The sequence below is a fragment of the Arachis duranensis genome, chromosome 3 (assembly GCF_000817695.3).
Source record: "Arachis duranensis cultivar V14167 chromosome 3, aradu.V14167.gnm2.J7QH, whole genome shotgun sequence".
In the NCBI taxonomy this organism is placed as follows: Eukaryota; Viridiplantae; Streptophyta; class Magnoliopsida; order Fabales; family Fabaceae; genus Arachis; species Arachis duranensis.
In genome coordinates, this window is record NC_029774.3 from 129,540,303 (window position 1) to 129,552,960 (window position 12,658).

General features: G+C 33.2%; 1 protein-coding gene across 1 annotated transcript in view; it reads left to right on the forward strand.

Annotated features, from left to right (window-relative positions):
• The first annotated feature begins 3,773 nt into the window (after positions 1-3,773).
• LOC107481538 (uncharacterized) overlaps positions 3,774-12,658 on the forward strand; it is a 25,979-nt gene continuing 17,094 nt past the window's right edge. Inside the window, 7 exon segments of the mRNA XM_021137066.2 lie at positions 3,774-3,993; positions 4,083-4,162; positions 4,251-4,721; positions 4,807-4,893; positions 4,991-5,116; positions 5,213-5,407; positions 5,500-6,373. Coding sequence (XP_020992725.2) covers positions 3,774-3,993; positions 4,083-4,162; positions 4,251-4,721; positions 4,807-4,893; positions 4,991-5,116; positions 5,213-5,407; positions 5,500-6,373 — 2,053 coding nt within the window.

Below are 12,658 nucleotides of genomic sequence, written 5' to 3' on the forward strand. Positions count from 1 at the left end.
TGATGGTACTCTTCACTCTTATGTGAAACGTGTGCATATGGCTCTGAACACTGAAACCATCAGTGCTGCCCTTGGTTACACAGACGAGGGACCGAGGGTATACATGAGTGACAAATGGGATGATCATATTGGACTTACTTACAAACAAGCTCTCTCTCATATCTGTGCAAACATGTCTGGATTAGATGGCACTGTCCCTACTCACAAAGCTCTTGGACCAACCAACTCATTGCTGCATCGCATCACTACCCACATTTTAACTCCACAAAGTGGTTCTCACAATAGGGTAACTGTATCTGATTCTTTAATAATTTTTGCCCTTATTACTTCTTCTCCTATTTCATTTGCTTATCTCATGATCAGACATATGTGGGACTGTGTAAGAAGTACCAAAAAGGATAATTTACCTTATGGAATGTTTCTCACGTGTATTTTTGAGTACTATAAGATAGATTTAACAAATGAAACTGTGGAGAACAAATTTTCTATGATCAAAGACGGTGGTGTTGTAAAAGGAATCAAAGAGTAAGAAATCAATGCCAATGGACAGTGACCTTAAAAGCCAGTTTGAATCCTCCAAAGCAACCGAGTCAACAAGAGAAATCCTCACCGAATTCTCTAATATGTCTACGCTCATGATTCAATTTCATAGGGCTGCTCGAAAGCTAGCCTATGAAAATGAACGTGCTTGGGGGAGATGTAAAGAGCGAGTGGGTATGATGCTGGAAAACTTGAAAAAGGATCTGGGCGCTGGCAGTGAAGAAGATGTTGCAGACTCTGATTACAATTTGTCTGATGATTAATGACTGTTTTCTTTTATTTGATATTGGCTATATTAGGCTCAATCTGTTTTTTGTATGAGCATAACTTAAAACTCCCTGCTCTGTGATACTTTGATACACTCTTGTTATTTTTTGTTGTTGCTTTGTTATTTTGTGGTGTTCTTCATATTTTGTGCAGGTGCCCCTTGATGACAAAAAGGGGAGAAAAGCTGAAAATTGAAATCTGGAAAAACAGGGGATGAAATTTTCTGTTGAAAATTCATGATCACCCTTGTTAAAAAGATATATTTTGATGCTTAGCATTGAAACTGCTCTTGCCTCATTATAATTGATGCTACTGTTTTATAATGCTTTGGCAATGAATGAGTAACTGGTTGTGAATTAACCTTGATGAATATGCATGATTGTATTGAATATTCTGTTTCATCCTGGTTAACATGCTTGATATTTTGGGCAGTTCCTTTAAATTATAAAAAAGTATAGAAACTGCCATGTTTTGATCATGTGTGCTTCAAATATTTTCCTTATCATAATAAATTCTTTTTGCTCTGATATCCTGACCGGAAAATGTTTGAAAATCATTTGAACAGCCTTTTTGATGTGTGAAATAATGTTGAGCAGTAAATCAGTTTATGATATCAAATGAGTTTTGATTATCAATTAAAACTGCTCATAAATCAAGCATTTAGCATCATAAAATTTGCTAAATAACATTATTACTTGAAGCTTGATTTTAAATGTCATAGGTTTAGTGCTTCCCTTGGTAAAATAGCTTACATCAAGGGGGAGCCATGTGATAATTTGAAAGGGGGAGAAATTCAATCTTCAAAGGGAGTACTCGTACTCAATCTTTAAATTTCTTTCCATTTCAATTTTAATAATGTTTGTCATCAAGGGGGAGATTGATGAGTTTGGAAAACTCCAAATTAATATTTGTGATAAACAAACATTATTAAAATATTTAATTGCAAAATTATTAATTCAATCTTCATTAATCTTATGTTAATTAATAATTTTGTTGTGCAGGTTTAATATTGGGCCGAAAATAATTTTCTGGTGCAAGCCCAAAATACATTCAGCCTTTGGTTTTGATAATATATGATGAATATAGCTGATTTAATGTTACTTGGGCCCAAATGATTTTGATTGCTCTGAGCCCAAGTGTGTTACATGCTTTCCATTTGCTTTGTGCATGTTCCAAATTTCATCAGGAAAGCAAATGTTACTATTGGGCCAGAAATTTAAATAATGTCACAAGCCCAATGTGTTTAGCATGCATGGTCCGAAAGAAAAATGGGATTGGGGCACATTGATGAAAAACCCAACTATGTGAATTTGGTTGCTTGCCTCCAACGGATTCCATTTCTCATTTTGGATGGAATTCAAATTTAATTAATGCATTGGAAACATAAGAAAGAGAGAGAAGATTGATTTGATGGCTATTATGACTATGCACGCCACTCTAAGGGAAGTAAAAGCAAGCTATTCTCAAATTAATGCGCTTAACCACTCTACATTGCTTTTCTTCAGATTCTTTAATTCTCTCTCATCTCTTTCCTCTTCTTTCTTCGGTCCTTGTCCAGGAAACAATGGAAGAAATGTTCTTCAACCAAGAAAAAGAAGAATCGGTTATTACACAGGAAATATTGGCAGCCATGGAAGCAAAAAAGGAGCTACCAAGAGGAGAGAAAGCAAGCCTAAAGACCATCAAAATGATGGCAAGAAAATACACCAAAATAAAAGTGAGTTGTGGCTAAGATATTCACCAAATGTGGATAGATTTGGTGAGACTATCTTGAGCCTCACATGCTCAAAAATGGAAGAAGAAGATTCGGCCAGCTAGAGGAGATTCTTGAAGCATGGCTTGTCTTTGATGCTGCTCAACCACCACAGGGAGTAGCTAGAGTGGCGAAATGATGGTTGAAGGCAGAGATTGAAGCAGATGAAGCCATCATCATCATGAAGCATCAAGGGCCAGAAATCCATCTTGGAGAGGAAGCCAAGGATGGAGCGCTCGGATTAATGAAGAGTGATGACCAAGGAAGGACTAGAGGTATTTGCATGTTAATGGAAAAAGGCAAACAAGTGAGATTTGTATGAAAAAGCCATAGAGCGGAAAAAGGCAGAGAGTGCAAAATTAAAAGAAAAAGCCATAGATGTCTTAGAGTTCCTTTATACATCTATGTTGTGTTTCACGATTCTGTGGGAATCCCCTTGTAAGTTGGGTTAGCACTTTACAATTTGTAATCTGGATGATTATAGTGAAATTTCATCATTGTTGTGATGGAGACTGGATGTAGGCTGCACTGCACTTAGCAGCTGAACCAGGATATATCTGGGTGTAATCTTCTCTCTCTCTTCATACTTCAATTCTGTTTTTACTGTTCAGATGAAAAATCAAAAATGTCTCGTGTCAAGTGACGAGACAAAATGAAAATGTCTCGTGGCTAGGGACGAGCTAAAAACAGAAAAGTTTCTTCTAAGTCCAGCAAGTGTTAGCAAGCAAAAATGGGCTAAGATTCAACCTCCATTCTCTTAGCCACTGAAACCATCATTAAACAATTAAAATCATCTAATTTTTTTCCACTAGAGGATCACTTCTTTTATATGGAGGTAGAAAAGAAGGAAATAACGAAAGAACGATGTTAACTTTTTTTTGGCAAAGTTGGAAACTAAAATTGATCATAACTGTAATATGATAATAACTGTTCAATCCGTACAACAATTTGGAGTTAAAGAACATAGTAGAATCCTCCCTTCTGACATGGCTTGCACATGTGACATGTTACATCAATCATGTTCTGTTCCTCTTGTATTTAGCAGCTACACAAAAATAAGGCCAATTCAAAGAAAACAAGGCAATTTTCATTGTAAACAAGTGATCCTTTGTTTAAATCGACGCACGTTAATTCTTATCAATATCATACATGTGCTTTGTTAATAATATATACACACGCATGTTATTCAAACACAAAGTGAAATAATTTGAACATGAGCAAGCTTCTTGATCCCTCAACAGAAAGCCACATAGGCATTACTGAGGGAGAAGGTATAACAATGACATGGGAGAACTTGTGGGTCACTGTTTCTGATGGAAAGAAAACGAAACCAATTCTGGAAGGTCTTACCGGTTATGCACAACCAGGGAGGCTTTTGGCTATAATGGGACCTTCTGGTTGTGGCAAATCCACTCTTCTTGATGCCTTATCAGGTGATCATGCATGCCCCCATGCACTTCTTGTAATAATAATAGTAAAAAGACAAACTTTAATTGTTGAAAATTTGACTTATTTCTATCAGGAAGATTGAGCCCAAACATAAAGCATAAAGGGAAGATTCTAATAAATGGGCACAAACAAGAACTGGCTTATGGAATATCAGTAAGAAATATGTCCCAAAAGTTCTCAATCCTAAGAAAGAAGAACGGAACATTTAAGAAATGATTGATGAGTTTTGTTGTGATATCAGGGATATGTAACACAAGATGATGCTTTGCTTTCAACTTTAACAGCTCAGGAGACTTTATACTACTCAGCTCAGCTTCAGTTCTCTGATTCCATGCCCATATCAGAGAAGAAGGAAAGAGCTGATGTAACTCTCAGGGAAATGGGTCTGCAAAATGCCATTAACACAAGGGTTGGAGGATGGGGTTCTAAGGGACTCAGTGGGGGACAGAAGAGGAGACTAAGCATCTGCATTGAGATCTTAACACATCCAAGACTCTTGTTTCTTGATGAACCAACAAGTGGACTTGATAGTGCAGCTTCTTATTATGTCATGAGAAGAATTGCTAACCTTGTTCAGAAAGATGGCATTCAAAGGACTATTGTTGCATCTATTCATCAACCTAGTAGTGAAATTTTTGAACTCTTCCATCACCTTTGTCTTCTGTCTTCTGGTAAAACTGTATATTTTGGTCCTGCCTTTGATGCTAATCAGGTTTGGAACTAAAACTTCCTATGAAGCAACAAGCATACATTGATTGTATGCTTAACAATTAATACTTTCTTGTTTTGCTGCACAGTTTTTTGCTTCAAATGGTTTTCCTTGTCCAACACTCCATAACCCTTCTGATCATTACTTGAGGATCATAAACAAAGATTTTGAACAGGTATGCAGAATTTGTGAGTTCAGTGCAACATGTTAAATCTTGTGCTTAAGAAAATGAACTTGTACACTTTGTGAATTTGTATCATTGTTTTCATCAGGATGCTGAAGAAGGCTTTGGTAGTGGAATAACGGCAGAGGAAGCTATTAATATTCTTGTGAAGTCTTATAGCTTGTCTCAGATTAAAAACAAAGTCAATACAGAAGTGGCAAACATAAACCAAAGTGTAATGTTTAGTCAAATCCCAAAGAAGAAGAATTTTCCAAACAGAATCAAAAGACTAATATAACAATAACTTTTAATTTTTCATTCTTGTCTCTAGGATTCTGGAGCAGTAGAGAAGAAGAGGGTCCATGCTGCCTTCCTGACTCAGTGCCTTGTTCTTATAAGAAGATCTGCACTGAATTATTTCCGCGACTTGAGCAATTACTGGCTGCGCCTTGCTGTGTTTATTGCAATAGCTCTAAGCTTGGGCTCTATCTACTATGATATTGGCTTTGGTGCTGGATCTATTCAGGTTAACAAACATAGGAAATTAAGATATTCATTAATTATAGCTTTCAATAATCAAGGTTGATTAGTAACAGTCTTGTCATGCACTTGCTTCAGGCTAGAGGATCTCTGCTTACTTTTTTCATTTCCCTTTTGTCTTTCATGACACTTGTTGGTGGATTTGCTCCAATGCTAGAGGAAATCAAGGTAAATTGTTTAAGTATCCTTATCCTTTATTTCAATGTTAATTGAACTTTTTCCAAGTTTATTTCACTACATCATATGCAATATAACACTAATTGTGTACATAACAAGGTTGTCTGAGCCTTAAAATAGTTGACACTAATAGGACTCCAAATGTATCAGGTATTTGAAAGAGAGAGATTGAATGGACACTATGGAGTTACAGCATTTCTCACAGGGAACACATTTTCTGCTGTTCCATACATGCTAATAGTAACCATGGTTCCGGGAGTAATATCCTATTACCTTTGTGGACTCCACAAAGGACTATTCCACAATGGAGCAGAACACTTGATATACTTTGTATCAGTGCTATTTGCCATAGTTATGTGGGTTGAGAGCCTCATGCTTGTTGTAGGAAGTGTGTCCCCTAACTATGTTATAGGCATGTTCATTGCTGGTGGAGTCCAAGGAATCATGATCCTAGTTTGTGGATTCTATAGGTTACCAAATGATATTCCAAAACCTTTATGGAAATACCCTTTGTATTATCTGTCTTTTCAGAAGTATGCACTCCAAGGGTATTTCAAGAATGAATTTGAAGGCTTAACATTTGTGATTGGTCATAACATGAACATTAGTGGTAGGGAAATACTAAGAGAGACATGGCATGTGGAAATGGGACACTCTAAGTGGCTTGATCTTGGAATCTTGTTTGTAATGATTGTTGTGTACAGAATGCTGTTCTTAGCAATCACTAAGAGCAAGGAGAAGTTGAAGCCTGTTTTTGCTGCTATTACTGCTAGATGTTAGAAAATTAAATCAAGAATATTCAAGAAAGTAGTACAACTACAATATACTAGAACATTGAAGAAGTTCAAAATCAAATTGAATTGGAATTGAATGGAAGTTGCACTCATAACCTCCATACTAGAAGAATCATGAAGTGCATTCGAAGCTTCAAGATTGATGACTAAGCTTAATAAAGAATTTTCAAGTATGTTCAAAGTTAAACAAGACTATATATTCTGGAAGCAAACGTTTTTTTTATTTTCTGTTATTATTCAAGGATCATAGACAAATTTTGGTCACTTTTAAAATATTTATTACAAACAAATTAATGATGATAAATTAGATATACAGAAATAAAATATTTTAAGTGTACAAATAATATTACATGTTTTGGCATGACTCATTTACACATGTATTCTATATAAAACCCAAAATTGAGTCAATTTTTTTATTGGGCTATATATTTTGTGGAACCTAAGCCCATCACACATAATGATTACGTTAACGTATACACAAAAAAAAAAAGCACGTCTCATAATCTTTTATTATTCCATACCAAGCATGATACTCACACAAATTGAATAATCAATAGCAGCATTATCATTTTATATTTATGCATGTTTTTGTCATGTCAATAGAAGAAAAGTTTTTGTGGTGAATTATCAAATTGATTCAAGTTAAGCAACAACCTTTTTAACAAGCAAGTGGTCGTCCTCAACGATCATTCTCCGGGCATTTATTAGCACACTATTTTAATAACAAAAGATAATAAATAAAAGGATTGAGCTGTCTTAAGGCATATATTAAGGTTGTTAACTTGTTATTAATTAAACATTTTAAATTTTTTATTTTTATAATGCATAATAAATACATTAGAAATTCAATTTTATATCTTTCTCTATAAATTTATTTTCAATTAATAACTTCAACTTGTGTTTTTAGGCTACGTTTGAAAGAGAGATTAGGACAGAGAAATAAAAATCGAAAAACAAAGATTAAGGTAGCGTTTGTTTTGAGGTATTGAGACAGAGACTGAGAGATTCAGTATTGTGTTTGTTAGTTTAGAGATTGGTACTAAAATTTCTGTCTTTGTCTTTAAAATTTCAGTATTTCAGTATCTCCAAAAAGTAGAGACATAGGAGACTGAAATTTTTAGAGATGGAGACTAAAATTTTAATAACATTTTATACCTAAAATAATTTTATTCAATTAATTAATTCCAATTTTACCCTTTGTGCAAATTAAATTAGAGTTTCATTCTTGTTTCAATTCTTGTCTCCCATTTTGCACCAAACAGAATACTGAGATTTATTTCAATCCCTGTCTTTTAGTCTCTGTCTCTCAGTCTTAGTCTTTTCGTCTCTGTCTCTCCACCAAACACTATCTAAGAGACAGAAATTAAATTAAGTCTTTATATTATATTTGGTGTAAAATATATAAGAATAAATTATATCTCAATATCATATTTAGTTTAAGATAAATCTAGAGATTGAATGATAGATTTAGAATTTAAAAAGTTAAATGAGAGAATTTTTGAAAATAAATGTTATTAAAATTTCAGTTTACGTTACTAAAAATTTCAGTCTCATATATTCTCATTTTTTGAAAGTATTAAAAATACTGAAATTTTGTGTTTTAATATTAAAATTTTAGTTCTAACTTCTTATCACCAAATAAAATACTCAATCTCAATTTTTCAATTCTAATTTCAGACTTAGAAAACAAACACAATCTTAAAGTATATGTTAGCTAAATCTTAAATAAAATTATATTATTATTCTTTTATTATATTCACAAACATCAGTCACATACTTAAATAATATATATGTATGCAAAAATTCAACCACAAAATTAATAATTATATTTATTTGAACCTAGAATTTTCATAAAATAAGGTTAAGCAAAATTTTAAAGCTTTTATTTGGAAATTAAATCAAACATTAAAAATCGTTGGAATAAGAATTACCTATTTTAAAGCTTTTATTTAGGAATAAGAATTAAAGTTCACACTTAATTCTCTCTGATTTCTCCCATTTTTTCTCCTCTTTTAAATCAAACTTTTGAACACATTCCAAATCAAATAGTTGATAATTTCAAATTTTGGTTTAAGAAAAGGAATAAAAAAAGATTCTTGCTTTGCGTGTACTATAAAAATTTAGACATGGATAATACACATATATAAGTATTGTCTTATATTATTTTTTGGTTGCAGACGATATTTTTTAGATAGATGGAATAATAATTAATTTATTGTAAATTAGAGTTTTTTATTTAAGAGTTTGTTATTGATCAATGAATTATTGTATATACAAGACAAAATTTAAATTTTCATATTTATTTAAGTAAATTAGTGAGTTAACTTTTGTTATAAAATTACTCATCCCAAAATTTAAATTAATAGAAAGAGATAACATAAATAGTTATATCTTTAATACACTCTCTCAAACAAAAACTTATTTTGAATTTGTTTAATTTTTGTTAGGTCTTCTTTTCTTTTTTTTATACTATTTTTTTATTTTTTGAATTCACTAATAACCAAATTTTAAATTTTTTGAAGATAAAATTTTAATACTATATCATAAAATTATTTATTCATTCCAAAAATTTCAATTAATAGAAGAAGGCAATACCAATAATTACATCTATAATAATTTTTTACATTGGCTAATAAGTTGCCTTATATTGTGATTTAAAGTTAATTCGACAAATGTTTCAAATATTTTAATATGCATACTCTAATAAGATTTTATTCTAACAATCTCGAAAGAAAATAAAATAAAAGGACAGATGATCTATATGAAGATTTGAACTGAGGGTCGAGGTTATAACTTATGAGTTATGATAATGAATTGATGAGATAGACATTATTTGAATGAATAATTGAAAAGAAGAATGAAAATAATATTTTACTTACCCTTACCACCTTTCGAATACGAGGAATGCTAGAGCGATCAATTATTTTTGACCTTTTGGATCTAAAATTTTAATACTATATTATGATATCACTCATTTCAAAATTAAAGCTTAAACTGATGAAAAAATGTAACACTAATAATTATATCTTTAATATTGAATCGGACATCACTAAACCTCCATTGTATATATTGTATAGATATTTTATTGGCTCCCTATACTTTTTCTATTTTTAATGGTGTGATATTTCATCCAACGGTGTAAAATTATTCACTTTTCTTTTACTAATTATATACTGGTCAAAATTTAATAAAGTTGTTGGTCCGCTAAATTTTTTCTCCGAATATTTTTTGAGTTTTTTTTATTTTTTTAAAAGGCCATTCATTAATCATTATATTAAATATCTCATTATATTATATACGTATATAAACAAGATTGTATTATCCTATATATAGAGAGAGGTGTATTCTCCTTTTGTCAAGAGACAATGTTATAGTAATCTCCTTGTGTTAGAGAAAAATTATAATTCTAAAAAAAATTATTCACTTATTTTTATATTTTATACAAATATCTAATTTTTTATTTTTATATTGTGCTGCATCATTTGTCTAGTGCCTAACAGGCACAACCGTAAAATGTCAAGTTTGAAACAGAGGCCACACTCCCCAAATTTAGGCCATACGTTGCACGGCTACATGAGGCAGTCCCCGTACCAAATGGGCTATCTTCAATGCTTCACTAGTCCTTCTTAATCATTCATTAATCTCTCCAACTTCAAGTATTTTGTTGGCGTAAGATTGAAGTTTTAAACTCATGATTTCAATTAAACAAGGCACCAAGTTTTAAATTTCAATTACAAAAAAGATTGTTAGCTAATTAAGAGTCATTAAGGCTTAATTAATTAGGTTGGGTTTGATTTAGTTTTTTTTATTAGTTTGAATTCTGAAGTAGTTTTTAGGGTTAGTATAAATAGGACAGGAGCCACACACGTGAGTAAAATCTTTTTCTTTCTCTGTTGTTGCTTCTTTTTTTTTTTTTGCTTCTTTGCCAGTTTTGACCATTTATAATTTTTAGATTTTCTCTTGAAGCATGAGCCACTAATTTCTTTGATTAAGGTTAGGAGTTCTGATGATTTCTATAGATTAATATTCTAACTTTTCTACCTTTGATTAGTACATTAATATTTTTTTATGAAAAAATTTTCATTCTTCATTCAAAGAATTTGAATGTGTTGAAAAATAATTCTTCTCTTACTTGAATTTTTTTTAATATCTTGAAAAAAGTTAATTAATTGAATTAAACTTAAAATTTTTTTCTCACAATTCTTAAGTTTGAAAACTAAACTTGATAAGTGACATCGAATCAACTAGGAATAATTCTTGTAAATTGTGTGGTTCTTAAATCAGTGAAAGCGTTTCACCTCTTTTCTTAAATAATTGACTAAGAGATTAGCGATTACAACAACAATAACAACAACAAAGCCTTGTCCCACTAAGTGGGGTCGGCTACATGAATCAAACGACGCCATTGTGCTCTGTCATGTATCATGTCTACAGAGAGACCGTTTATATGTAGATCTCGTTTGACCACCTCATGGATGGTCTTCTTAGGTCTTCCTCTACCTTTCGCCCTTTGTCCATCTTCCATCTCATCCACCCTCCTGACTGAATGTTCTATCGGTCTTCTTCTCACATGTCCAAACCACCTGAGACGCAATTCAACCATCTTTTCCACAATGGGTACTACTCCAACTCTCTCCCTTATATCTTCATTCCTTATTTTATCCAATCGCGTATGACCACTCATCCATCTCAACATCTTCATCTCTGCCACACTCAACTTATGTTCGTGCTCCCCTTTAGCCGCCCAACACTCCGTACCATACAACATAGCCGGTCTTATAGCGGTGCGATAGAATTTACCTTTAAGTTTTAAAGGCACTTTTTTGTCGCATATAAAACCAGATGCACTCCGCCATTTTGACCAACCTGCTTGGATCCTATGATTTACATCATGTTCAATCTCTCCATTATCCTGTATGATGCACCCAAGATACTTAAAACTTTTAACTTTTCGTAGGATGTTCTCTCCAATTTTCACCTCTATATTGGAGTTTTCCCTTCTTAGACTAAACTTACATTCCATATATTCCGTCTTGCTATGGCTTATGCGCAGACCATACACTTCTAGAGATTCTTTCCATAACTCCAACTTCTTATTTAGGTCTTCCCTTGACTCTCCCATAAGGACGATATCATCGGCAAAAAGCATGCACCATGGCACAGGCTCTTGGATGTGCTCTGTGAGTACTTCCAAGACTAATATGAAAATGTATGGACTTAAGGATGATCCCTGGTGTAATCCTATACCAATAGAAAATTTTGATCCCTGGTGTAATCCTATACCAATAGGAAATTCTTCTGTCACACCACTTTGAGTCTTCACACTAGTTGTGGCCCCATCATACATGTCTTTAATTGCCCGAATATATGCGATCCTTACTCTCCTCTTTTCTAAAACCTTCCATAAGACCTCCCTTGGTACCCTATCATACGCTTTTTCCAAATCAATAAACACCATGTGTAGATCCCTTTTATTACTACGATACCTCTCCATCATCCTTCTTAATAGGTATATCGCTTCAGTGGTAGATCTACCTGGCATAAATCCAAATTGGTTCTCTATTACTTGTGTCTCTTTTCTCAACCTCCGTTCTATCACCATTTCCCATAACTTCATAGTATGACTCATAAGCTTAATCCCTCTATAGTTTCCGCAACTTTGTATATCCCCCTTATTCTTGTAGATAGGTACCAAGGTGCTCTTTCTCCACTCATCAGGCATCTTCTTTGACCTTAAAATCTCATTAAAAAGCTTGGTTAACCAGTTGATGCCTTTTCCTCCAAGACCCTTCCAAACCTCAATCGGGATATTATCAGGTCCTACTGCCCTGCCATTTTTCATCTGCTTTAGACCCTCTTTTACCTCGAAGTCTCGAATCCTTCAGTAGTAGTCAAAGTTTTGATCTTCTTCCCTTGTGCATAATCGACCAAGGCTCGGAAGAGTCTTCTGTCCCTCATTAAATAACTCGTAGAAGTAGCTCTTTCACCTTTCATTAATCTTCTCCTCTTGAGCCAACACCTCTCCATCCTTATCCTTTATGCACTTAACATGATCCAAATATCTCGTTTTTCTTTCCCGGCTCTTTGCGATTCTATATATACCTTTTTCTCCTTCTTTCGTGCCCAAAGATTGGTAGAGACCCTCATATGCTGTTGTTCTTGCTTCACTTACAGCCACTTTTGTCTCTTTCTTAGCCGCCTTATATTTTTCCCAGTTATCTGCATTGCGGCATAAAGACCACTCTTTAAAGCATTCCCTTTTTATA